Source organism: Cebus imitator, unplaced genomic scaffold (assembly GCF_001604975.1).
Source record: "Cebus imitator isolate Cc_AM_T3 unplaced genomic scaffold, Cebus_imitator-1.0 Scaffold36, whole genome shotgun sequence".
Taxonomy (NCBI): Eukaryota; Metazoa; Chordata; class Mammalia; order Primates; family Cebidae; genus Cebus; species Cebus imitator.
In genome coordinates, this window is record NW_016107351.1 from 10,393,150 (window position 1) to 10,418,463 (window position 25,314).

The 25,314-nt window shown below is 36.1% G+C and overlaps 1 protein-coding gene and 1 long non-coding RNA gene across 2 annotated transcripts in view; one reads left to right on the forward strand and one right to left on the reverse strand.

Moving 5' to 3' along the window:
* The window catches only part of UBE3A (ubiquitin protein ligase E3A), a 96,527-nt gene that overhangs the window by 26,581 nt on the left and 44,632 nt on the right, over positions 1–25,314 (forward strand). The window contains exons 2-5 of the mRNA XM_037737250.1: positions 3,385–3,448; positions 5,977–6,096; positions 6,508–6,572; positions 9,701–9,745. Coding sequence (XP_037593178.1) covers positions 6,544–6,572; positions 9,701–9,745 — 74 coding nt within the window. The 5' untranslated portion in view covers positions 3,385–3,448; positions 5,977–6,096; positions 6,508–6,543. The remainder of the gene's footprint in view (positions 1–3,384; positions 3,449–5,976; positions 6,097–6,507; positions 6,573–9,700; positions 9,746–25,314) is intronic.
* Positions 1–25,314, reverse strand: part of LOC119470593 — a 41,387-nt gene that overhangs the window by 4,623 nt on the left and 11,450 nt on the right. The gene's annotated exons all lie outside the window — the stretch shown is intronic.

Here is a 25,314-nt window from a genome sequence, read left to right on the forward strand (position 1 = left end):
TTTTAGTAGAGACGGGGTTTCACCATGTTGACCAGGATGGTCTCGATCTCTTGACCTCGTGATCCACCCGGCTCGGCCTCCCAAAGTGCTGGGATGTAATTACAGGCTTGAGCCACCGCGCCCGGCCTAGTAAGAGATATTTCTAAGGAAATTTTTAAGGTTTGAATGTAAATTAGAAGGGAGGTACAAGGTAATGAGCACGGTTTTTAGAATCAAATTTGGGTTTGAATTTTAATTTTGCATGTACTAAAGGACTGAAAGCAAGTCCCCCAAGAGAAAAATGTTCTCCTTTGTAAGATGCTTATTCTATAAACATTTTCAAGCACTGGAAGTATAAAAACAAATGATACGCATATTCTTTTGAAGTTTGGTCTAGTCTGGAAGAAGAGGCTGCACTGGCAGGTTTTGACCAAATTGTGTGGAGTCTCTGACGTGATTGGGAGATTTTGTTTTATTCTGGAAGTAACTAAAAGCCATCAGAAAAGACTAGGGAATAGTGTGGCAATGAAGAAATGTAGGGGAATTTCTGAGGATGAATTGGTAGCAATTGGTAAACAATTTGATATACTGGGAAAGAGAGACTCTTTAGAATATGACTGAGAAATTTTCTAATTTGACCAGCTGGACTGACAGTGCTACCATTACCTCACAGGATTTTTCTTAGTGTGTCTTAAAAATCTTTCTTGTCCCTCATAAAGAATGGCTTTCCTTTTCTTCAGACTAAGTCAGGACTTTTTATTATAATACACACTTACCACTCCCTGTATTTCTCCATCGAGACTGCACTGTAATTGCATAATTAATTGTGGTTTTTATTTGTGCCCATTTCTCTCACCACATGAAGACAAGAAATTATGTCTAGTTTTTCTACCACTGCATCTTCATCCGCCTAGTAGGCACTCAAAATCTAGTAGACAATTTTCAAATGAATGATTATGAAGAAATTGAAGGCTGAAGGAATATCACCCTACACGGGAGAGAAAGTAATGAATGGCACCACATTTTTCAGTTCATCACTAGGACAGTGAGATTAGGCAGAGTGAGTTTTTTTGGAAAATAACTGAGTTTGATTTTAGATATGCTTAATGTAGACGCTAATGAGACATCCAAATGGACGTGTACCATTGGCAATTGGTAGCTGCAGGCATACCGTGCCAGAAGTAAGAGCTTAAAGACACAGAGTAAGGAGTTTGTAAGTATAGAGGTGATATGGGAATGGATGGCATTGCACAGAGATTGGGTTTAGGTTAAGAAAAGTGGCTATTGACAGAAACTTGGAGATAGGCCACATATGAGAGGTAGGAAGATGAACTAGCAGAAGACCTTGTTGCCTTTAGAGAGATGGAAGAAAATGAGTGGATACAACATTAGGGAAGCCAGAGGAGAGGAGGAGTCGTTAGCAGTCTTAACAGCTACAAAAATTAAGTGGGATTAAGGGGCCAGAGCATTGGGAATATACGGAAATGATGGAAACTTTTCTAGGAAAAATTTCACTAGGTAGAAAATAGCAGCTGAGCTAGTGGTTTTCACATTTTTTTTTTGGCAGAAAAAGGATAAAGAAATGATACTCTGAGGAGTTAATGGAGTTGAGGAAATTATGTTGCAAGTATTATTTGAAAGCAGTACTGTATTTAAAACTTTTTAAGTCTTAACTGCAGAATGGACTGGAATGAGGAGAGCTTAAAGGCAGGAAGACTTTGGGAAATTGCTGGAGTAGTCCTTCTTTGGTTGTGAAATGTGTAAATGGACAAAACATAGACAGTTTTAATAAGTAGCATTAAACATAAATATAAGACACCATAAACACGGTGCAAAGAACAGACGTGTTGGATGTTATAATAAAAAGTGATAGAAAAAAACAGTTTATGAAATCAAGTTTTGAAATAGGTTTAGAAGGAGGTGAAGGAGAGATGGCTATGCCAGTCATATTCATAATAATGTATGTAATACATGTGTGTGTCAAGGAGAGATGATTAGTTGGTGACATGACCTGTCTTAAGAATAAAATAGAAATGAATAAAGTGAAAATTTTAGGCAGAGAGACATAGACTGACTTAGGCATTTCTTACTAGATTATACTTATTTATAAGATTATTAGACTGAGCCCTCTGTTGAAGATGATTATTAGATGGAGCCCTCTGTTGAAAAGATAAGAGAACTGTGTCTGGTATTAGGATTCTTAAGGTTAAATTGACAAGTGAGTGTGCATAATATTTGTAGTGCTTACAGCTTTTGTTATTTATCCTGTATTTTATAGATTTGGTATGTTTCCTCTATGAATATGTGTTCCTAATTCATAATTTGGAAGGCAGGGCTTCTTAGAATGGAATCTGTATGTCATGTGAAGTGTATGTTAAAATGCAAATTCATTTCTGCATTCTTGGGTGGGTCTGAAAAAAAATTTTTTTTAAATCATAAACCCCCACCTCATGCACTGAATGAGAATCTTTGCGGGTAGAGCCCAACTAGTTTTTAGATTTCCCCAGGTAATTCTATTGCAGGCTGAAGTTTGAAACTCCGTCTCTAAAACCTTAAAAGTTGGTTGATTTCATTTAAAAATGTTTATATGCAGTGTATTCATTGTCTACCATCCATCTCTAGGACACTGGATAGGCTTCTTATCTTTGAGATTTGGTTTTTTAATATATAATGCAGTACATTAAAGGACTTTATTTCTGTTCCATTGAGGAATGTTCTGATTGTATATAAACAAGTTAAGAATTTAGAGTGATAATTCAGGAGCTTGCTTTAAGCTTCAGGATTTGTTTTTTTAAGAGTTAAGTTTTGATATATGTTAAGTGGTTGATTTAATAAATTATAATTATCATAGTGATACTGAAGTTCTGTTTTGTGCCAGGTAGGCATTATGCTGTAACTTTTTAATGCATTTTCTCTACTATAACAACCTGACGCTGGAGACTCAGGGTCAAAGGGTCTGCCCAAGACTGCTACTCTAGAAAATAGTGGATAGATGCCCAGATTTGTATCTAACACAGCTGATGCTTAGCATATAGAATTTAATTGAAAACAAAATTGATATAGGTATTTGAAGGGGTTAGGGGGGTATAGTCAAATAGTTTTCAAATATGTTTAGCCCTGTTGGAGGCAGGATAAAGAAATAAAAGGCACTAAGCTTTGTGGATGAATATGGGAAATACAGCTTTGCTTGCTGAAAGCACTCAGGCCGTAGGGCCTGCCTAACTATGCTTCCCTCATCCTGGCAACAGCAATAGGGTAATTGTTTCTTGATAAGTTTTTTGATGTTCATTATTATTACAGAAAATAAATTTGCTTTTATGATGAACTTTAGTACTTTTTTTTTTTTTTGAAAGTTTATCCAGTTGTTTATGTAAAAAGAATTGAGTGAGGTGTTTTATATTTTAGGTTAAAAATCTGTAAGAGCCTGATTTTAGAATTCACCAGCTCCACAGAAGTTTGGCGAAATATGGTATGTTTTCGTTTTACTTTTTGGAATTCATATTGCATGTATATCTTAATGTCACAATAATGACAGATGTGTTCAGCAAATTTGGGCACCTGCCATTTTTAAAGCATTGTGTCAGGTGCTCACCAACTACTCTTCCAAGACTGTATATGGGACTCACAAAGGGTGCTGAAAAAATTTATTAAGAGATTAGTGTGCTGTGAGATGTAAAATAATGTGCATAAAAAGATTGAGAGGGCAGGTTTGGGTGTTGGGCTAGGAATATTAATAATTTTTTTTTTTTTTTTTTGGTGACTTTTTTTTTTTTTTTTTTTTTTTTTTTTTTTTTTTTTTTTTTTTTTTTTTTTTTTGGTGACAGAGTCTTGCTCTGTTGCCCAGGCAGGAGTGCAGTGGCACCTTCTTGGCTCACTGCAACTTCCATCTTCCGGGTTCAAACAGTTCTCATGCCTTAGCCTCCTGGGTAGCTGGGATTACAGGCATGTGCCACCACACCTGACTAATTTTTTATATTTTTAGTAGGGATGTGGTTTCACCATGTTGGCCAGGCTGGTCTCAAACTTCTGGCTTCAAGTGATCCACCCACCTTTGCCTCCCAAAGTGCTGAGATTACAAGTGTGAGCCACCATGCCTGGCCATTTGTGAGCATATTATATGTCAGGCACTGTTGTGAGATATTTTAGATGTTAGCTTGTTCATCCCTGACAGCTCTGTAATAGGTGCTATTCTCCTAGTTCTACCTATCTACCTATAAGGAAACTGAGACACGGAGAGGTTAAATAACTTGCCCAAGATTTCTCAGCTCATAAATGACCAGAAACAGAAATCCAGCCTGACTTTGGAGCCTTTTGAGCATCAGACCTCATAACAGAGGGGACTGGAAGAAAGGACTTGACTCAGTAGTTTCCCAAATACATACAGCTCTTTAATTACATTGAGATCAGTTAGTCAATTAAAAGGTATTTTAACTTCATTATTTTTTGTGTATACAAGATGGGAAGTTAGACTTGTTTCAGTCTTCTAATTCCACATACCATTAGTCTCATGAGAACCCAAGGGGAAGCTGTATCATGAAATCATTGTTCATTTTAGGGGTGGTGGTGGTTCCCATATAATCTTAGCCATGTCTAGGTTCTTATTAGGAGATGTATAGTTATGATAGGAATATCTGGGAGACTGCATTATTTCTTACAGATACTATAAATCCCATTTATTGGAAACCCCTGTTATTATTTTTATATATTCAGGCCAATCCTTACCTAATCTGTATTTTGAAGCCCTACGTTCATAACTGCATAGGTATGGGCTCAAACATTCATGTTTTATCCATTGGTGTTCGCAGATACCTTGCTGTTTTATATCAGGTTCTGAATCCACACTGGTAACCACCCTATGCTTGCCTGTGCTGCTTTGAGGATGTTAACTATGAAGTCTTTTTTTTCCTCCTAATTTCCTCATCTTTTCATAGTACGCCTCAGATTTGGCCTGGATAGGGGAATCATGAGGAAAGAACTAGTTACACAAAATGATCGTTTGATACTGGGATATTTCAGAGGTATGGTATCTTTGCCAGAACTACGGTGTGAGTAAAGAGGTCTGCTACATTTTAACTGTGACAGTCAGAAAAGTTCAGCTAAGACCATGTAAGGGGTTAAAAATCAGCTAAGGCCATGTAAGGGGTTAAAAAGATACTTGGTTGAAGGAGGAGGATATGCTTTCATCTTTTGCCATACTCTCATGAAATTAAGTCTTAGTAAATTTATGGCCAAGAAAGAGTAGAACATATTTTCATGCAGCACTTAAGGGGTTTTGGCTGATGTTAAATGACTCTACGTGAATAACAGAATTAGTAGGACTAGACTTTGGTGTATTTATGTATGTGTGTGTGTTTATGTGTATGTATATAACTATTCCGTTTTAAGCATTTGCCTACTTGGCGACTGATTTCTCTATCAACTTTTAAGAATCTTTTCACTAAATTAGTCCCCATTTAAACTGTTGGCCATATTTGAAAGATCTTAATCTATGTTTTAAATGTTTACTCATTTATATATACTTAAATCTTGAAAGCCAGTATAGCAAAACTAAGCCACAACAAAACAAAACAAAAATTGATCCCTTGATAGGAAGTCAGTATATTTGGGTTTTTGTCATTTCTTCAACACGAGTTCCAAAATCTTGGGCAAGTCAGTTAATCGCTCAGAGGCTGCTTAAGTTTTTGTTGGTTTGTTTTTTTACTCTATTATCTGTCTTGATTAGGTAAAGCCAAAGTTGTTGTAAGACTCATGGTACTATTGACCAAAATGCTTCATAAAATATAACATTACATAAAGGTACAAGGTTTCTCAAATGAGGAGATCATTTAAGAAAAACAAAATGCTGGCAAGTAATCCTTAAAAACTTTTCAATAATAATTACTCTTCTGTTGAATTTTGCATTGACACCTAATTTGAAGCTTTGAAGATTATTTTTTGAACAATGAATTGGATTTATATATTAAAGTGTTCTAACCAAAGGTTTGTTTAATTTATTAGAGTTATTAAGCCTACGCTCAGATCAAGGTAGCAGCTAGACTGGTGTGACAACCTGTTTTTAATCAGTGACTCAAAGCTGTGATCACCCTGATGTCACCGAATGGCCACAGCTTGTAAAAGGTAATTTTGAATTATTTTACAGCCTTTAAAAGGCTGTCATTGTAAATTGAAATACATACTGTAAAAATGAAGACAATGTATAGTTGGCAGGAATACTGCTAAGAATTGTGGGCCTGAGAGTTGACCTACTTCATTTAATCTCCTTAAAATATTTCAGTGCTTTTTTTTTAATTGTTGTTATTAAAAATATCAGTAGCCACTATCAAAGGCCTATCTGTATGGATAAACAGGAAAGTATTTCTCAAAAAACCTCAAAGTTTTAAACAAACTTTATTAGAAACATAGAAAACATGAAAAATTTCTTAATATGTATTTTAAATAGTATGCCTTTTATGTGGTGAACGTTTTAACTAAACATTTCTCTAGAAGTTTTTATAACATTAATAAAACTAGTATACTTTTCTCTCCTAGAGAGTTACAGTGGAGGTAAAAGGAGTGGCTTGCAGAATGGAGAAGCTGCACCAGTGTTATTGGAAGTGAGCCACCATTTGAATTTGCTAGCTCATGCTGCAGTATTCAGATTAGTGGGCGTTTTATGATCATATTTTCTGCGATCCAAATCAAGACCTAAAATTGAGACTCTTCTAAGATTTATTTTTTTATTATCTAATGTTACTTGGTTATTGTTTTAGTTTTAAAATTCCTTTTCTGACTTGTTATTCTGACATACTTTACGATAACCTAAGTCAATAGTTTAATACAAAAATGTCCCTTTGGTTATATGTTTTGAATTTGGTTATATGTTCTGCATTTAAAAACACATAGAGGATTTTTACTTCCAGCAACTTGGCAGTGAAAGAATAAGTAGACTCTTTAGGAGCCAAAATCAAGTTTGGGAAGTATTGCTAGGTGGTATCTATTTCATAGTTTATGTTTGTTTGTTTCTGAGACAAGGTCTCACTCTGTCGCCCAGGCTGGAGTGCAGTCACACAATCACGGCTCACTGCAGCTTTGACCTCCTGGGCTCAAGTGACCCTCCCACCTCAGCCTCCCAAGTAGCTGAGACTAAAGGCACACAGCACCACACCCGGCTAAGAGACGGGGTTTCATCATGATGGCCAGGCTGTCCTCGAACTCCTGAGCTCAAGTGGTGCTTACGCCTCGGCCTCCCAAAGTGCTGGGATTACACATGTGTGAACCACCACGCCTGGCATATTTCATAGTTTTGAGAGTTTGAATTCTAATCTCGGGACTTTTGTGGTAACTTATTTAGAGTATTCTAGAAATATACTGATATTTGTATGAGTAAAAATTTATTCAGACATAAATTATTAATACTGCAAGAAAAATGTCTGCTAGGTCTGTATATATTCATTTTTCTCTTTATTAAAAAACAATTTCCAATTTGAACAGAACAATTTTGCTATGTTTAATAGTCCCAGGACAGATTTGTTTTAAGGTAATAATCTTTGAATCCTTGTCCTTCTTGTATACTGGATTGGTTTAAATTATTGGTCTTATCAATGGTTTTTAATAGTCTACTTTAATATATGTAAAAAGTAATAATTAGTATGTTACAGTTTGGTGACATTTTCAGGCCAAAATTCACATATTTTCTTGCTTACAGAACAGAAATTGGGAAAATAGATGTAGTTATCATTTGATAATATATTTAAACTTTATCCTGTTTCAGGATCTGAAAACTTTGTAACAGTTATATGTTGTACTTCTAAGACTTAGATTTGTTTTCCTTCTTGTGTCTTTCTTTTTTGCAGTAATATTTTTATTTTCCTATCATCATGTCCTCATTTTTTTTCCCTCTCTTCTCTTTCCCTGTTAATTTTGAAAGTTTTGCTGCCTACATGTTTGAAAACTTCTAATTTGCCTCTCTTCCCTCAGTGCCAGCAGGTTTATTTTTTGTTTTGCAAGCCAGCTCTGCCTCCTTACAGTATGACATCTGATGCTGGAGGGTCGCACTTTCAAAAATGAGTCAGCTGGTACATGGGGTTATCATCAGTTTTTAGCTCTTCTGTCTGGGAGATACAAGTTTGGAAGCAATCTTGGGGTACTTACCCACAAGGCTGGTGGAGACCAGGTGTGTCACATAGGTGATTTGCTTGCTCCCTGGGGGAGAGGGTGGAGTGAAATTTTTGCATTTGTGTCACTGCCAAGTCACTGCCACCTCCAGCATGCCCCAGTTTTTAGTTCTTATGTAATTTTGTGCAAAATTGAAAATTTAAATATATTGCAAAGAAGATCTAAAATATTTGAGCTGCTGGAGTCTTTTTTTTTTTTTTTCTTCTTTTCCATTCTTGTCCTTGGAATCTGAATGAATTTCAGTGACGATAATTTTGAGAGTCTGATGAAGAAAGAAACAGGTTTTTAATTTTTTTGGCTAAGAAATTTAGAAAGCAGGTGTGTGTGTGTGTATGTGACTGATTTTAAAATTCTTTTGTTAAAATTGCTTTAGCAACTTATTAAAGTCTAAATTCGGTGAGAAGTTCACAAATCATGACCTTCTAATGCCAATTTGAAAATTTAGCTTTTGACCTGAAAAACCATTTTTTATTGAGTTTGGGAATTTCTGAGTGTTAGAAATCAGTATTATGTTGACTCACCTTACAACATTCATTGTTGCTGATGCTGTTTATAAAAGTGAATAGGGTGACAGGAAATTATTTTTAACAACATGGTAGAGATAGGGAAATACTGATTCATGTCTCCCAAAATGAAAATGAAAGGCCTCTTAGTGACTTAGAATTTTAAATATTTCTACATAAGAGAGCAGTAGTATATTTAGAAATAAAGTAACTGGCAACTATTTAAAAATAAAGTTAATTCATGGCTATCCAGTGCAAAAGTTTACCTCAGGTGATAAACTTTTGACAGGTAATACATACGGTCAATGGTCAATTGTGTTTTTAGGGAAACTTAATTTCACTGTTAGACCAAGATCATCATTGGAATGTTGTATCTGATTTAAGTGTCTTTAAACTTTCCAAGGTATTAGATATAGTTTGAATTTTCTAGAGTAGCGGTTGGCATATTTGTTCTTAAAGGGCCAGAAAATAAATATTTTAGGTTTTATGGGCCATGTGGTTTCTGCTATGAATCCTCAGCTGTTCTTTTAGTGTGAAAGCAGCCATAGACAATACCTAAATGAATGAGTATGGCTGCATCCCAATAAAACGTCATTTACAAAACTGCATGGCTGGCCTAAGCTTCAGCCTGTCTGCCTAGGGAGTAGTTTACTGAGCCACTAATCTAAAATTTAATACTATGAGTGAATACCAGTGAGTGCATTTGTTAATGTGGCTAACCAGTACTTGGCTATAGGACGTTTTATAGTTGTGTGTTTTATTACACATACTTGACTTTGTGAATAATTATGGCTTATAATGGCTAGTGGGTTGGTATCTATGTATAGTTTTTATAGTTTTCCTTAAAAAAATTCATTTTTTTAATTGTCCAACCCTTAAAATAAATAAATGTGTTGTATGGCAACCTGATCTTACCACTTTTTTTCATGTTGACATCTTTATTTTTAAAACTGTTTAATTTAGTGCTGAAATCTTGCTTACAAATTTATCTTCCTAAGTAATATGTCTACTTTTTTTTGGAATATGGAATATTTTGCTAACTGTTTGTCAATTGCATTTTACAGATCACCAGGAGAACCTCAGTCTGACGACATTGAAGCTAGCCGAATGTAAGTGGTTGAGACTCTGGTGTCTTTTAAGTTGCCCTGGACTGCTTTAAATGATGTTACATTATTTGGAAATTATTTCTGGCTAAAAGAAAGGAATGATTTAGCAGTAAATTGGGAGATAGGAACATATTTGCTTTTTCTCCTACCAGATACTGCTAAACCTTGGTAACATTTCACTAGATTTCTACCACTAGATAGATAATTGCACACACCTGAATTCTTATGTCTTTTTGCTTCCCTGGTAGTAGTTGTAGGAAAATAGAGAGATTGAAGGAAGAGTTGAGTTTAACAATCTCAGTGCCTGCCATGTTTAAGGCATCAGGTACTATGTTATGGATACAGAGATGCACAATTATTAGTTTTCACACTGTAGAAATTTATATTATACTCTGAGTAAAAGATGCAGAAACAAATAATTTTAGTCACTGAGGTAGAATGGTATCCAGAATACAGTAGTAACATAAAGGAGTACTGGAGTACCCAGGTATGCAATAGGAATCTAGTATAGATGGCAGGGAAGTAACCATGGCAACGGAATGCTGAATTCAGTCTTGAAATGTGACTGAGAATTAGGCAGCTAGAAGCATGACCAGGTTATTCTAGGCAGAAGTATGAGCCAAAGTTCAGAAGCAGCATAGGGAGTAGGGGCCAATAGGCAGTTGAAGACTTTTAGATCATAAACTGGCTGAGAGGTAGGAAAATGAAGGAGATAGCACATGATAGAAAGGTATTTCGGAGTCAGTGAAGAATCTGCTCGGTAGGTAGGTAGTAATTTTGTCAGACATATATTTTTAATAACCTTGCAAGGGAGAAAGGATTGAAGAGAAATATGTTGGTGGTCGTAAAGACTAAAGATAACAGAGGTGGTAATTATCAAAGTTTTCAAGGTAGTAGGGGTTGGAATGAAAAATAAAGGTGTATCTCTCATGCAGGTAATATAAAAAAATACTTATACAGTGATTTGCCTTGCATAAGAGGAAAGATGCCCATCCAGTGAAATTAGAGCAAGGAGGTATAAAGATGGATATGTGATGTTAATTATAATTGTGGGTGAGGATGGCAAAGTCAAGATTTTCTTACTGAAAATAGTGGAACCCTATTTAAATGCTAGTGTATATTGTGAATCTGCAAGAAACGATTATAAAATGTATTTCTCAAATTTATGTGACCAACCATGTGACTTTTCAGTTTTTAAAATTGTAGGAAAATACACATAGTGTAAAATTTTCCATTTCACCATTTTTAAGTATTTGGTTCAGTGGTATTACGTACATTAATTCTGTTGCACAGTCACCATTCGAGCTCTCTGTTTTGCAGAACTGAAACTCTATACCCATTAAACAATAATTCCTCATTTCCTTATCTTCATAGCCTCTGGCAACCATTATTCTACTTTGTGTGAAGTGGATGAAAGGTTATTGAGAGTCTTGTCTGGCTGGCTACCTGAAATCAGAAACCATATCAGACTAGGAGAATCTCATACCACTGAGTGGCTAGTTAAGATTAAAGACCTTACCACATTTGAAATTTAAAGACTTCTCCAACAGCCCGAAGATTATGCATGGTATTTTGGGATTGGATATTAGCAGAGCTGATGGAACAGAATCACCAGTGGCATGTACATAGGATGTTAACATTGGAGTACTTGAATTTATATGCTGTTGATGAAGGCCATGGTTGGAAAGATTGGGCTGCCAGACCAAAGTGTTGAGTTGTTTAAAGAAAAGCCTGAGGTCTAGATAACACCAAGATGGCAGACTAGCACCTTTTAGAACCATCAATTTGAACAGTTTTCCACACACAAAAATATAAGAGCTAAGAAAACCAGATGAGAGATTACCTGAATGTGGCACAGAAATAAGAAAAGCCATATTGAAGAGGTTAGGAAGGACTGTTTTACATTACTTGCATCACACCTCCCTCAATCCCTGACCGCCCAGCTTGCAGAGAAATACTGCCCACCTGGGGGAAGGAGTGGAAGTGTATACCAGACTTACACCGTAACATTGAGCTTGCCCCTATAAAACTCAGTGCTAGGCAAGGCCCCCATGGCTCCAGACTCCAGACCAATACCCAGAAACTGAGCCTACAGGCCCACCCCAGCACCAGGCTAGATTCCACAGCCCTAGGCTCCAAGCCTGCCTAGTGCTAGGTTAGTCCCTGCAGCCTTGCCCTCTGGATCGGACCCTGTGGCCTCACGTCCCTGCAGAACAAGGGTCCAGGCCAGTCTCTGTAGACCGAGTAGTGGACCAGCCCCTTGTGTTCCAAGTTCTAGACCACCACCCACCTACCCAGCCTTCATACTGGGTCCTTTCAGACCTAAGATTCAGGCTCACCCTAGTAGACCCAGATGCCAGGCTAGTACCAGTGTACCAAGGCTCCAGGACCTACCCTGAAGACCCAGACTCCATGTCGGCCCCTGTGGACTCAGGCTACATAATCTCTGGACACGCTGACTGGTGAATGGCTTTCCCGGATAAAGGCACTCTGCAAAGACTGAACAAGTCTCAACTTACTTAAAATGTGCAGGTGCCAACACATGACTACAACGATCAAGAACAGTCAGAGAAACGTGACACCAGTCAAAGGAACCAAATAAGGCACCTGTAACCAACCCTAAAGAAATGGAGATATATGACAGAGAATGCAAAGTAATTGTTTAAGAAAGCTCAGTGAATTTCAAGAAAATGCAGAGAAACAATTCAACAAAATCAGGAAAACGACAATCAAAATGAGAAATTAATACCGAGATTGAAATTATTTTTTAAAAATCAAATTCTGAAGCTGAAAATGTAGTAAATGGAATGAAAAATGCAAAAGAGCATTGAAAGCAGACTTTAGCAAGCAGACAAAAAAATCTGGACTGAAAAGACAGGTTATTTGAAAATATACAGACAGTAGAATGAAGCTTTCTGCTTGTGGCAGAAAACGCCACAGCATCAAGTAGATAAATATTGAGTTATAAGAGTTCAAAAAGAGAGACAAAGGAACAGAAAGCCTGTTTAAAGAAATAACAATGAGGAAGATGTAGAGTATAGTAAGGACAAAGATCTCCAGATTCAATCTGAACAAGAACACCAAAACATCAAACTATCAAAAACTAAAGCCAGAGAGGACCCTGAAACGAGCAGGAGAAAAGAAGCAAATCATAGATAAGGGGATTCCAATAAAGGCAGCCGCTGCCTGCTCAGCAGAAACGTAGGCCAGGAGAGGGTGTGATGATACCCTCAACATGCTGAGGAAAAATAAACTGTCAATTAAGAATATTTTACTTGGCAAAACTGTCCTTCTGAAATGAGGGGTAAATAAAGATTTTATCAGAAAAGAAAGCAGAGAGAGTTAAGTTTATCACCCCCTAGGCCTGTCTTTTTTTTTTTTTTTTCCTTAAATATCTTGCCTCCTCCCCCATCCTATTTTTGTAAGAAATACCAAAGAGATTTCTTAAACCTGAAAGAAAAGGATGCTTATCAGTTTAAAATTCACTGTGTATAAGTAAATACACAGATTTAGAATATTCTGATTCTGTATTGGTGTGGAAATCACTCATATCTTTAGTATGATGTAAAATGTAAAAGTGATTCAAAATATTAATAGCTGTGATAATTTGTTAGCAGATACACAGTATAAGATATATATGTGACATCAAAAATGTAAAATGTGTGTGTAGAGGGGGAAGTATGTAGGTTTTAATGCAATCACAGTTATGTTGTTATTATCTTAAAATAGCCTGTTATACTAAGACATTCTATGTGTAAACTTCATGGTAACCACAAAGCAACCTATGGTAGATACTAAAGAGATAAAAAGGAAGGAAGCAAATCATACCACTGGACAAAATTATTTGAAAGCAAGACAGCAAGGATGAAGAAAGGAGCAATGTGTCTACAAAACAACCAGAAAACAATTTAAAAAATGGCAAGTACTAAGTCCATACCTACCAGTAATTACCTGCAATGTAAATGGATTAAATTCTCCAATCAAAACACACAGAACAGCGGAATTCAAGATTATAAAACTAGACCCAACTATATGTTGCCTACAGGATTCTCACTTCACTTTTAAGGACACATCATTTGACAATAAAAGGATGAAGAAAAAGATTCCATGCAAACAAAAACCAAGAGAGCAGAGATTACTATACTTACATCAGGTAAAACAGGCATAAAGGAAAACAAATACCATAAAATAAGACAAGGTCCTTATAATGATGAGGAAGTCAATTTATCAAGAGGGTATAACCATTGTAATTATATCTGCACCCAACATCAGAGCACCTAAATACGTAAAGTAAACATAATAGACCTGAATGGGGAGATAGAATGTAGTACAGTAATAGTAGGAGTCTTTGTGCCCACTTTCCGAATGGACAGATCATCCAGAATGAAAATCACTATAGAAACAGAATATTTAAACTGCACTAAAATTCAAATGGACCTAACAGACACACACAGAATATTCTATCCAGCAATGACAGAATACACATTCTTCTCACACACACAAACAAAAATGGAAAGACAGCATATCAAACTATGAGATGCAGCAAAAACAATGCTAAGAGGGATGTTTATACCAATCAATGCCTATATGGAAGAAAAAAGAAAGGGCTCCAGTAGACAACCTAGTGTTACACCTGAAGTAAATAAAGAAGATCAAACTAAGCCTAACGTTAGTAAATAGAAGGTAATAATAAAGATGAGAACAGAAATAGAGATTAGAAAAGCAATAGAAAAGATTTAAAAAAAAAAAAAAGGGAGTTGTGGGGGTTTTTTGACAAAAGCAACAACTTTTTAGACTAAAAAAGAGTTGACTCAAGTTAAATCAGAAATGAAAGAGGACCCATTGCAGCTGATACCAGAGAAATACAAGAAATAAAAGGATCATAAGAGACTGAACACTTATATGCCAACAAATTCATTACCGTAGAAGGAATGGAAAAATTCCTAGACATATGCAACTTGCCCAGGCCTTATCATGAAGAAATTAAAAATTTGAATAGTCCAGTGACAAATAAGGATTGTATCAGTCATAAAAAATTCTCCCACCAAAGGAAGCCCAAGACCTGATGGCTTTACTGCTGAATTCTAGCACACATTTAAAGGGGAACTAGTACAAATTATCCTTAAGCTTTTATAAGAAATTTAGGAAGAGAGAATATTTTCAAACTCATTTCAGGAGATGAGCATTACCCAGATACCAAAGCCAGACAAGAACTCTCCAAGAAAATTACAGACCAGTATTCTTAATTTAGATGCAGAAATGCTGAGGAAAATAATAACTAACTTCAACAGTGTATTAAAAGGATCATTTACTGTGATCGTATGGGACTTACCTCAAGGGCACATGATTGAGGTAAGGGCACAGGATTCAACAGACTTGAATCCATAAAACGTGATACACCACATTAACAGAACAAAGACCAAAACCATATGATCATCTCATTAGATGCAGAAAAAGCATATGACAGAATTCAGCATTCTCTCATACTAAAAACTCTCATAAATTAAATATAGAAGGAATGTACCTTTACAAAATAAAGGCCGTGTATGACAAACCCACTGCTAGCATTATACTGAATGTCGAAAAGTTGAAAGCTTTTCTTTTGACATCAGGAAGAAAACGAGAGTGCCCACTCTTCCTATTTCTGTTCAACACAGTACTGGAAGTCCTTCTAAGAGTAATTAGGCAGGAGAAAGAAAAGGAAGACATCATTGTCCATGTTTGAAAATGACATGATCTTGTATATAGAAAACCCTAAAGGCTTTACCAGAGAACTGTTAGAACTGATAAACAAATTCAGTAAAGTTGTAATATACAAAATCAAGATACAAAAATCAGTAGAATTTCTGTACGCTAATGACAAATTATCTAAAAGAGATATCAAGAAAACAATTCCATTTATAATAAATAGGTACCAAAAACAAAAAATGCAGTGGCTCCCAGTATCAGTGGTTCTGCATTTGCAAATTGAACCAACTTTTGGATGAAAATATTTGAGAAAAAAATACAATAAAAAAGGCTGTTTTCTTACGCAGTCAGAAAACTACAGTATAGCAACTAGTTACATAGTATTTACATTGTATTAGGTACTAAGTAATGATTTAAAGTATATAAGAGGATATGCATAGATTGTATGCAAGTACTGTACCATTTTATATAAGGGACTTGAGCATCCATGCATTTTGGTATCTATGGGAGATCCTGGAACCAGTATCCCGTAGATATCGAGGGATGATTGTACTTAGAAATAACTTTAACCAAAGAGTTGAAAACTGTGTAACACTGATTAAGGAAACTGAAGAAGACACAAATAAATGGAAAGTTACCCTATGTTTATGGGTTGGAGGAATTAATATTGTAAATGTTTTTATTATCCAAAGCAATCTGTAGTTTTCATGCAATCTTTACCAAATTTCCAATGTTATATTTCACAGAACTAGAAAAGAGTACTAAAATTTATATGGAACCACATAAGATCCTAAATAGCCAAAGCTATCATGAGTAAAAAGAACAAAGCTGGAGACACCACACTGTCTGATTTCAAAATACAGTACGTAGCTACAGTGATTATAACAGCATGGTAGTCACATAGAAACAGACACGGAGGCCGGGCGCAGTAGCTGACACATGTATTCCAGCATTCTGGGAGGCTGAGGCAAAAGGATTACTTGAAGCCAACAAAAATAAAAATTGATGAATGAGATCACATCAAACCGAAAAACTTCTGCATGGCAAAAAGAAAACATCTACAGAAGGAAAAGACAGCACACAGAATGGAAGATAGTATTTGCAAGCCATGTATCTGGTAAGGGGTTAATATGCAAAATATATAAGGAACTCAAACATCTCAATAGTAAGAAAGCAGCTCAGTTAAGAAATGGGCAAAGGATTTGAATAGACATTTCTCAAAATAAGACATACAACCAGCCAACAGGTAAATGAAAAAAATGTTCAGCATCAGTCATCAGGGAAATGCAAGTTAAAAACCACAGTGAACTACATCACTTTATACCTATTAGAATGTCTGTTAACAAAAGTGCAATGAGGATTTGGAGACAAGAGATACCTTACACATGGTGGGAATGTAAATTAGTACAGCATTTATGGAAAATAGCATGAAGGTTCCTCAGAAATCAAAAATAGTACTACCATATGATTCAGCAGTCACGCTTGGATATATATATGAAAGAAAATGAAATCAGTATGTTGAAGAGATCTATGCTGTCATGTTCCTTTCAGTATTTGCAATACCTGAGATACAGCATCAACCTAAGTGTTTATGAGTAAAGAAAATGTGGTATGTATACACAATGGAATATTCTTCAGCCATAAAAAAGAAGGAAATGTCATCCCCTCCAGGGATGAACCTGGAGGGCATTGTGTAAAGTAAAATAAGCCAGGCACAGAAAGGCAAATACTACATCTCTCTCAAATGTGAAATCTTCACTCATAAGAGATGTAAAATGGTTAGCAGGGCTGTGGGTGGGTGGACTGGGTTACCGAGATGTTGGTCACAGGACCAACATACAGAAAATTCTAGAAAAAAATCTAGAAATTCCACTAGGGTTTCTAGAGACTCATAGGCTGTCCTCCATCTTCATCTTTCAACTCATTCTTTCTGGAAGAAGTTAAGAGGATTAGTCAAGTTTACAATGGGAGAGGATAGATGCAGCTTGCATTTGGTAGTAAAAAGATTCAAAGATGAATGTGTGAGGCATGATTAATTGTTACAAGTTCCCAGGTAACACTCTGGCATTCAGTCCTTATTGAATTAAGCAAGGTTTCATACTGTTTGACTTGACTGTGTTAGAGTACAGTACCAGGAAATTAGACCTACCGTAATGTCTCCATAGAGCTGTGTAAGTTTCTAGCCATAATTAGTATGGGAATATACCTCTGAACCTTCAAGGCTGCCATCATTTCTCACATTCCTATATCTAGAAACCATAGCAAGGCAGCACTTTCAATAAGGTGAGTAATACTAATATTTTAATAGTATCTGTCCTCATTTACAGAATAGGTAATGAAGGATTCTTGGTTTTACCTAAGAACTAACTGTCCATTAATGGCAACATCCCACATTTGTTGAAGCATGATTTTTTTTTTTTTTTTTTTTTTTTGTTTTTTGACATGCATTTTTTTTTTTCAATTTAAGGAACGCCTAGAGTGCATCTTAAATAATAATTTATATACACTTAAAGAATACTTTGTTTTTAGGAATTCTTAGTGTGGCCTATTTCCTAGGATGTAGATGAGCATAGTAAAAAAAAAAAAAAAAATATATATATTAACACTCCTGTTCTAAGCAAAAAATTTTAACAACTGGATACCATTTTGTAGTTAAGCCTAGAAACTAATGCAATAACCTAGATCTTTTCATTTATTTCTGTTTATTTTACCTGTATTTTTTTGTTTTGTTTTGTTTACATGTTTGAGACAGTGTCTTGCTCTATCATAAGTGACAGAGCTGGAATGTAGTAGTGTGATCAGAGCTCAAACACACCTTTGAACTCCTGGGCTCAAGTGATCCTCATGCCTCAGCCTCCTGACTAGCTAGGACTACAGGCACATGCCACCATGCCAGGCTTAAACATTAATTTTTTTTCCCCCATTTTTGTAGAGACAAGGTCTCACTCTGTTCCTCAGGCTGGTCTTGAACTCTTGGCCTCACAAAGTGCTGGGATTACAGACATGACCTCCCATGCCTGGCCATGGATTTTGTTTATAAATGCCATGTTGTAGAATCTCTTTGTATGTATTAATTTAGACACCTTAGTTTTCTTAATGATTTCATATCAGTTTTTCAGTAATTTCAGATTTTTTATGTTTGATAATTACTCTTTACCTCTAACATCTAACACGAAGGCTGTGTTTTCAGGTGTATAAATGGAGCAGGGGCAAATACAGCAAGTGATTTATGGTTCAGTAAAGCAAGGCAGTTTTAATAAATGCTCAGTTTACTATAAATATCAGAAATGCACAGGACCCAGTCCTGGGGATATTTTTGTTCTTTCTAAGATTACAGCTTTATCTTTTACACTTTGATAGCTCTCCTATTTCCATCGGCAACTCTTGCCCTCTGAACTGTTGACTCGTTTATCCAGCAGTTAATTCTGATTCTCAAACTTAACATGTCCAAAGTAGAGCTCCTGATTTTCATCCTCCCAAACCTACCTCTCTCATAATCTTTTGCCATCTCAGTCAGTAACAGCTCTTTTTCCCTCATGTGCAGCCCAAAGCCTTAGAAGCATCTTTTATCTAAGTCATATACTCAAATTACTGGTAAATCTTGTTGGCTACACCTTCAAAATATCTACAATTCATGGGTTGTTTTTTTTTTTTTTTTTTTTTCCCCAAACCATTGTTTACTCTGTTTAAAGGCATCCATCATCTTTTGTCAAAAGAAAGAAATTGTTTCCTAGTAGCTCTTGCGCTTTACAGTGTGTTCTCTAGTAGAAGCCAGAATGATCTTTTTAAAATCTGAGTTAAACCATGTTATTATGCTCAGAACCTTTCAGAGGCTTCCCATCCGATGCTCTTAAAGTAAAATCTGGAGATTTGCATGCCCTGTACAAACTGGCTTCCTTTCACTTCGGTGATCTCTCTACCTCACTTGCTCATCTCTGTTTAAAGTTGCTGTGTCTTAAAACTTAGAACTATTGTGTGTGACTCTTCTCTGTGATAATCCATTTGGCTTCCTTCCTCACTTGATTCAGAGAGCTCTCTGCTCAAATGATGCTTTTCCTGACCAGCTACATCAAAGAGTGATCATGTTCAATCTTCTGGATTCCCCTTACCTTGCTGCATTTTCTTCATGGGATTTAATGTCATTTGACTTCTTGAATATTGATTTATTTGTTGTTTTGCTCCTTTACCACTAGAATGGAAGCCTAATGACAGTGTCTGGCATACAGAATGAAGCTAGTAAATTTATACAAAGTGTCTGTTTCTGCCTTTTAAATGTAGGAAGAATTTTTTAGGATTAATTTATGTATATATAAACTGATAAATATATACACAGCCTATAGGATGTCGGTAATAACACCTATCATCTTTTTGAGCATTTACCACATAGCAAACCATTATGCACCATCTCGAATTTGTTAGGAGAGCTGAGTAGACCATGGAAATATGGCTTGGATGCTTTCATTTCCTATATGACTTCTCACTTTTGTGTGCTTCACATCTATAAGCATTTATGGATCAAGTAACATTTTGAAATATTTTGTGAAGTAAAAGAAGTCTCTTTAATCAAATAGGTGGTTCTTATATTTTCAGAAGCCTTTCCTGTAGGTTCTGATATCATATTGAGAAGGTCCTTTTGTATGCTTCCGACATACTCAAGAAACCAGGAGGTATTCTGACATCTATTTCCCTTCAAGGTCGAATAACTAGAGAAAGGCAGGTTTAATTGACATTGTTATCAAGACAGTATCAGAAGAGAAACTGAAAACTCTCTACTGAGCATCTGTAGTTTGTTATAAGTTTCTGGGTTATGTGCCTCAGCTTCCCATTTAATTAATAGGCAGTTATAATAACATATAATAGAATAGGTACTGGTTGCTGTAAGACCACAGAGGAAGAATACCTAATCATCTTAAAAGCGATTGGGAATAACTAAGGATCATAGTGTTCTAGACAGGAAGAATAACTTTTCTAACACCTGGAATCAGAAAAGACAGAGCAAGACCACTGAATTGTGGGAAGTTCCGTGATGCTGTAATATAGAGTTAGCTGATGGGAGGAGTGGAAAATGCATTTGGATGTAGAAAGCCAGGACCACGTTAAGGGCCTTTGCTTTCTTCTGACAGACACAGGAGCCCATGAAAGCCATCAGGCATGGAAGTGACACGAGTCACAATCCGTCCCCTTTTCTACCACACAAAGCATCATATAAACTTAAACCTTTTGTGTAGTTCTTCTAGTTCACAGGAGGGATAGTTGAATGGATGAATTGCTTCTGGCCGAATATTCTCAAAGTAGAATGAGCAAAACATGGCTGTTACGAGATTATCTTAGGAAAGATTTTTGTAATCGTGTGAATTTTGAATTTATTTATGTCTTAATTATTCCCAAGAGATTTTTGGAAACATTAATGAGAATAGTTTACCTTTAGTACAAAGAATTTCTTGTCAGCTATAAATGAGGGTCAAAGCCAAGAGAGATCAATGAAAATAAAAGGGATGCTATTTCCCCAAATTCGCAGAACTTTTTGATTCGCCAAGTTCTGTCTTTAACTACTGTCTCCTTAACATAATTAAGTATTTAGTGACATAATATAAATAAATCACTTACTAAATGCTGATGAAGGCTTGTTTTTATTAACAGCTCAGCTTGTAGCATATCTTATTGCCCATACCAGAAACCCTACCCATTACCTCTAGATCTTCCAGCTTATGTACCTCTTACAAACTACATACTTTAAATATTTCCTGGGTCAGTTTCATCTTTTTTTTTTTCCCTTGCTACTACTACATTCTTTGTCTGAATTTATTACGATAGTCATGACCTAACTGTATTGCTTGCCTCCAGTTTTGCCCACTTTGGTCCCAGTTATTTAAAAGGCAAATTGTATTAGTTACCTGCTTAAAACCCTTCAGTGACTCCTGCTGTTTTTGTTCTTATCTAATGGTTCATGAATATAGTGGTTTATGAATCTTTTGGAAGAGTGCATGTGCACTCCTTAAGTGTGCATGTATTTTTATAGGGAGAAGGTCTTTAGCTTGTATTAGATTGTTCCTCTTTTGGCTAAAAAGAGGACTTATGGCTAGTGAGGTCTTCCATGATCTGGCTTCTCTCTGCCTCTCCATTTTCATATTTTTGAACCTTTCTTAAACTTCAGGCTTTTGAAGTGCTTAGAATTGTCTTATAATGCCATGTTCTCAGGGCCCTGTGCTTTTACTTACTCATTTTCCTCTATCTGAAACATTCTTCCCCTTAGTGTCATCAGCTCCTAGTCATCTTTTGTGATTCACCTCTGCTAAGTTGCCTTTCTTTTTATTGCTATTCTTCCATAGTCATCTCTGTGATATTGAAATCATGTGGCTTTCTCTTTCTTAAAACATCAAATTCCTTGAAGAGCCCATTTTATATAGTCTGTCAAGCAGAATTTATACTGATGTAGATATTTGGAAGTCATTTAGTTATTGCTCAGTCCTTCAAAGAAGATGAAACTGTCCAAAGGGAAATTTAGAAGAGAAAGTATCTAATAGCTGATCCCTGGAGAATACAAATGTCTCTAAATTTGGAAGAGAAGTCTCAGTAAAACAGCCAGAGAGAAGGGAGGAAACCTTGCAAGAAATAGTGTCCTAGAAGCCCAAAGTCAATAATTTCCAAAAGGTCTATATTTCTTAGGAAGGCCAAGTAAAATAAATAGTGAAAAGTGATGACCTGTCTAGAGCAGATTCTGCATTTCCAGTTACACAAGCTAGGTTACAGGTACAGTAAGCCCTGGACGTGTTCTCCCACACAGTGTTATTCGTGCTCTCTACTGCTGCTTTGAACTATTCCTGTTATTCTCTCAGCGTAAAAATCCCTGCTCCTTTGAAGCTTATGCCTTCTGGTTGTGTCATTCTCGATCTGCCTTTAGTGAGCTCTCAGTTTCTTCTCAGTTTTTGAAGACTGCTGCCTGAACTTATTCTTCACTCTATCCCAAGTCTGCCGTCATCTTTATTTATATGATTAACTCCTCACTCCCTAGCATCTCAAACTCCTGTCTATTTTATCTACAATAATGTTCACCTCTGCATCACTGCTGCTTCCCATGTCTACAAGCATGCCAACGCTGTTTTGCCCCGAAACCTTTAGTGAAAACACCTTACCTCAGGTTGCAGTGTTTGAATGCTCTTCTCTATCTTAAACTTGTTTTCTTTCATTGCACCTTTTTGTCCTTCTCTTTGAGACTTGTCTTACAGCTCTTCTGCTATCTTCCAACTGCAGTTCCCTCTCGATCCTGACATCTACTGCTAAGACCCGGGAGATGGATAAGTAGTATTTCACGTGTCCTTTTTTCTCTGGGGAGCAGTAGTCATATAATAATCGATTAGGATGAAACAGGTTTTTATCAGTTTATATAAGAGGTAAAGAAAACAATTGTCAAAACCAACAAATTTTACCATATTAATGATTAAATGTATAGTATAATTGTGGTAACTGTGTGCACACTGTTGTGCTGCAGATCTCTGGAACTTTTTCATCTTACAGAACAGAAACTCTACATTCATTGAACAACTCTCCTTTCCCCCCTTCACTTTCCTTGGAAAATATCATTCTACTTTTTGCTTCTGAAATTTGATTATTTTAACTACTTTATATAAGTGGAATCATTAAGTATTTGTCTTTTTTTGACTGGTTTATTTCACATAGCATAATGTCCTCAAGGTTCATTCATGTAGCATTTTATGGGATTTCCTTCCTTTTTTTAAGACGGAATAACATTTTGTTATATGTGTATACCACATTTTCTTTAACCATTTGTTGATGGATGTTTAGTTTGCTTCCACTTCTTGAATTTTGTAATGCTGAAGTAAACATGGGTGTACAAATATGTTTTTGAGAACCTGTTTTAATACATTTGGAAGTATACCCAGGTGTAGGATTACTGGATCATATGTATTTTTTTTAAAGATTTTTTTTTTTTTAACAGGAGTTCTAGGTTCACAGAATTGAGAGGAAAGTACAGAGTTTGCCCCTGTACCTCCTCCCACACACAAGTATAGACTATTTCATAGTCAGTGTCTGTCCCCTACCAGAGTGTTACATGTCTTTACGATGAACCTATATTGATACATCAAAATTACCCAAAGTCTGTAGTTTATATTAGGGATCATTCTTAGTACTGTACATTTTATGGCTTTGAGCAAAGTATAATGACAGGTATCCACCATTATAGTATCATGCAGAGTGTTTTCACTGCCCCCAAATCCTCTGTGTTCTGCCTATTTGTATTTCCTTCCCTCCCACTCCTTGGCAGTCACCGATCCTTTTACTGTGTCTGTAGCTTTGCTTTTGCCAACATGTTATATACTTGTAATCATACAGCATATAGCCTTTTTAGCTTGACTGTTTTTACTTAGTAATATACATTTAAGTTTCTTCCATGTCTTTTCATAGGTTGTTAGTACTTCTCTTTTTCTATTTTCTGGACATATCACAGTTTATTCATTCACCTAATGAAGGACATAGTGATTGTTTCCACATTTTGCTAATTATGAATAAAATGGCTGTCAACATTGGTGTGCAAGTTTTTGTGTGGACTTCATTATTCAGCCACTTTGTGTAAATGCCAAGGAGTGCCATTGCTGGACCTTAGGGTAAAAGTCTAGTTTTTTAGGAAACGTCCAAACTGTCTTCTAAAATGACTCTACCCTTTTACATTTTTCACCAGCAGTGAGTGAGTGTTTCTGTTGCTCTGCATCTTCACCAGTATTTGATGTTATCAGTGTTCTGAATTTTGGCCATTCCGATAGGTGTGTAAAGGTATCTTGTAATTTTAATTTGTGTTTCTCTGATGCCATATGATGTGTGGGGCATCTTTTCATATGCTGAATTGCCATCTATATATCTTCAGTGAGGTGTTTGTTAAAGTTGTTGGCCCATTTTTTTAAATGGATTGTTTATGGAATTTTAAGAGTTCCTTGCACTATTTATTCATCTATTTATTTATTGAGATATAGCCTTGCTTTGTCACCCAGGCACAGTCTTGGCTCACTGCAACCTTTGCCTCCTGGGTTCAAGTGATTCTCCTGCCTCAGCCTTTTGAGTATTTAGGATTATAGGCGTGTGCCACCACACCCAGCTAATTTTTGTATTTTTAGTAGAGTCCAGGTTTCACTATGTTGGACAGGCTGGTCTCAAACTGCTGATCTGAGGTGATCCACCCACCTTGGCCTCCCAAAGTGAGCCACCGCCCTCAGCCTCTTTACACATTTTAGTTAATAGTTCTTTATCAGATGTGGCTTTTGCAAATATTTTCTCCTTATCTGTGGCCTTTCTTTTCATACTCTTGACATGTCTTTTGCAAAAGACACAAAAATTTTTTTAAGAAAGAAGTAGACATTTTTAATTTTGGTGAAGTCCAGCTTATTGATTCTTCTTTCATGGTTGGTACCTTTGGTGCCATATCTAAAAAGTCATCACAAAACCCAAGATTCTGCTATGTTATCCTCCAGGAGTTTTATAGTTTTGAGTTTTACATTTAATTCTCTGAGTTTATTTTTTGTGAACATACCTGTGTCTAGACTTATTTTGCATGTGGTTGTTCATTTATTGCCAGTTTGTTGAAAAAGACTGTTTTCTCCATTGTATTGCCTTTGCCTCTTGGTCAAACACTACCTTTGCTCCTTTGACTATATTTATGTGGGGGTTTATTTTTGGGCTCTCTGTTCTGTTCCATTGATCTATTTTGTCAGTTCTTTTGTCAATACCATCTTGACTACTGTAACTTTATAGTAAATCTTGAAGTCAGTAGCGTCCATCTGACTTTTTCTGTCAACATTCAGTTGGCTCTTCTGGGTCATGGAATAGCTCTTCCTTGTTTAGTTCTTTGATTTCTTTCATCAGAGTTCTAGTAA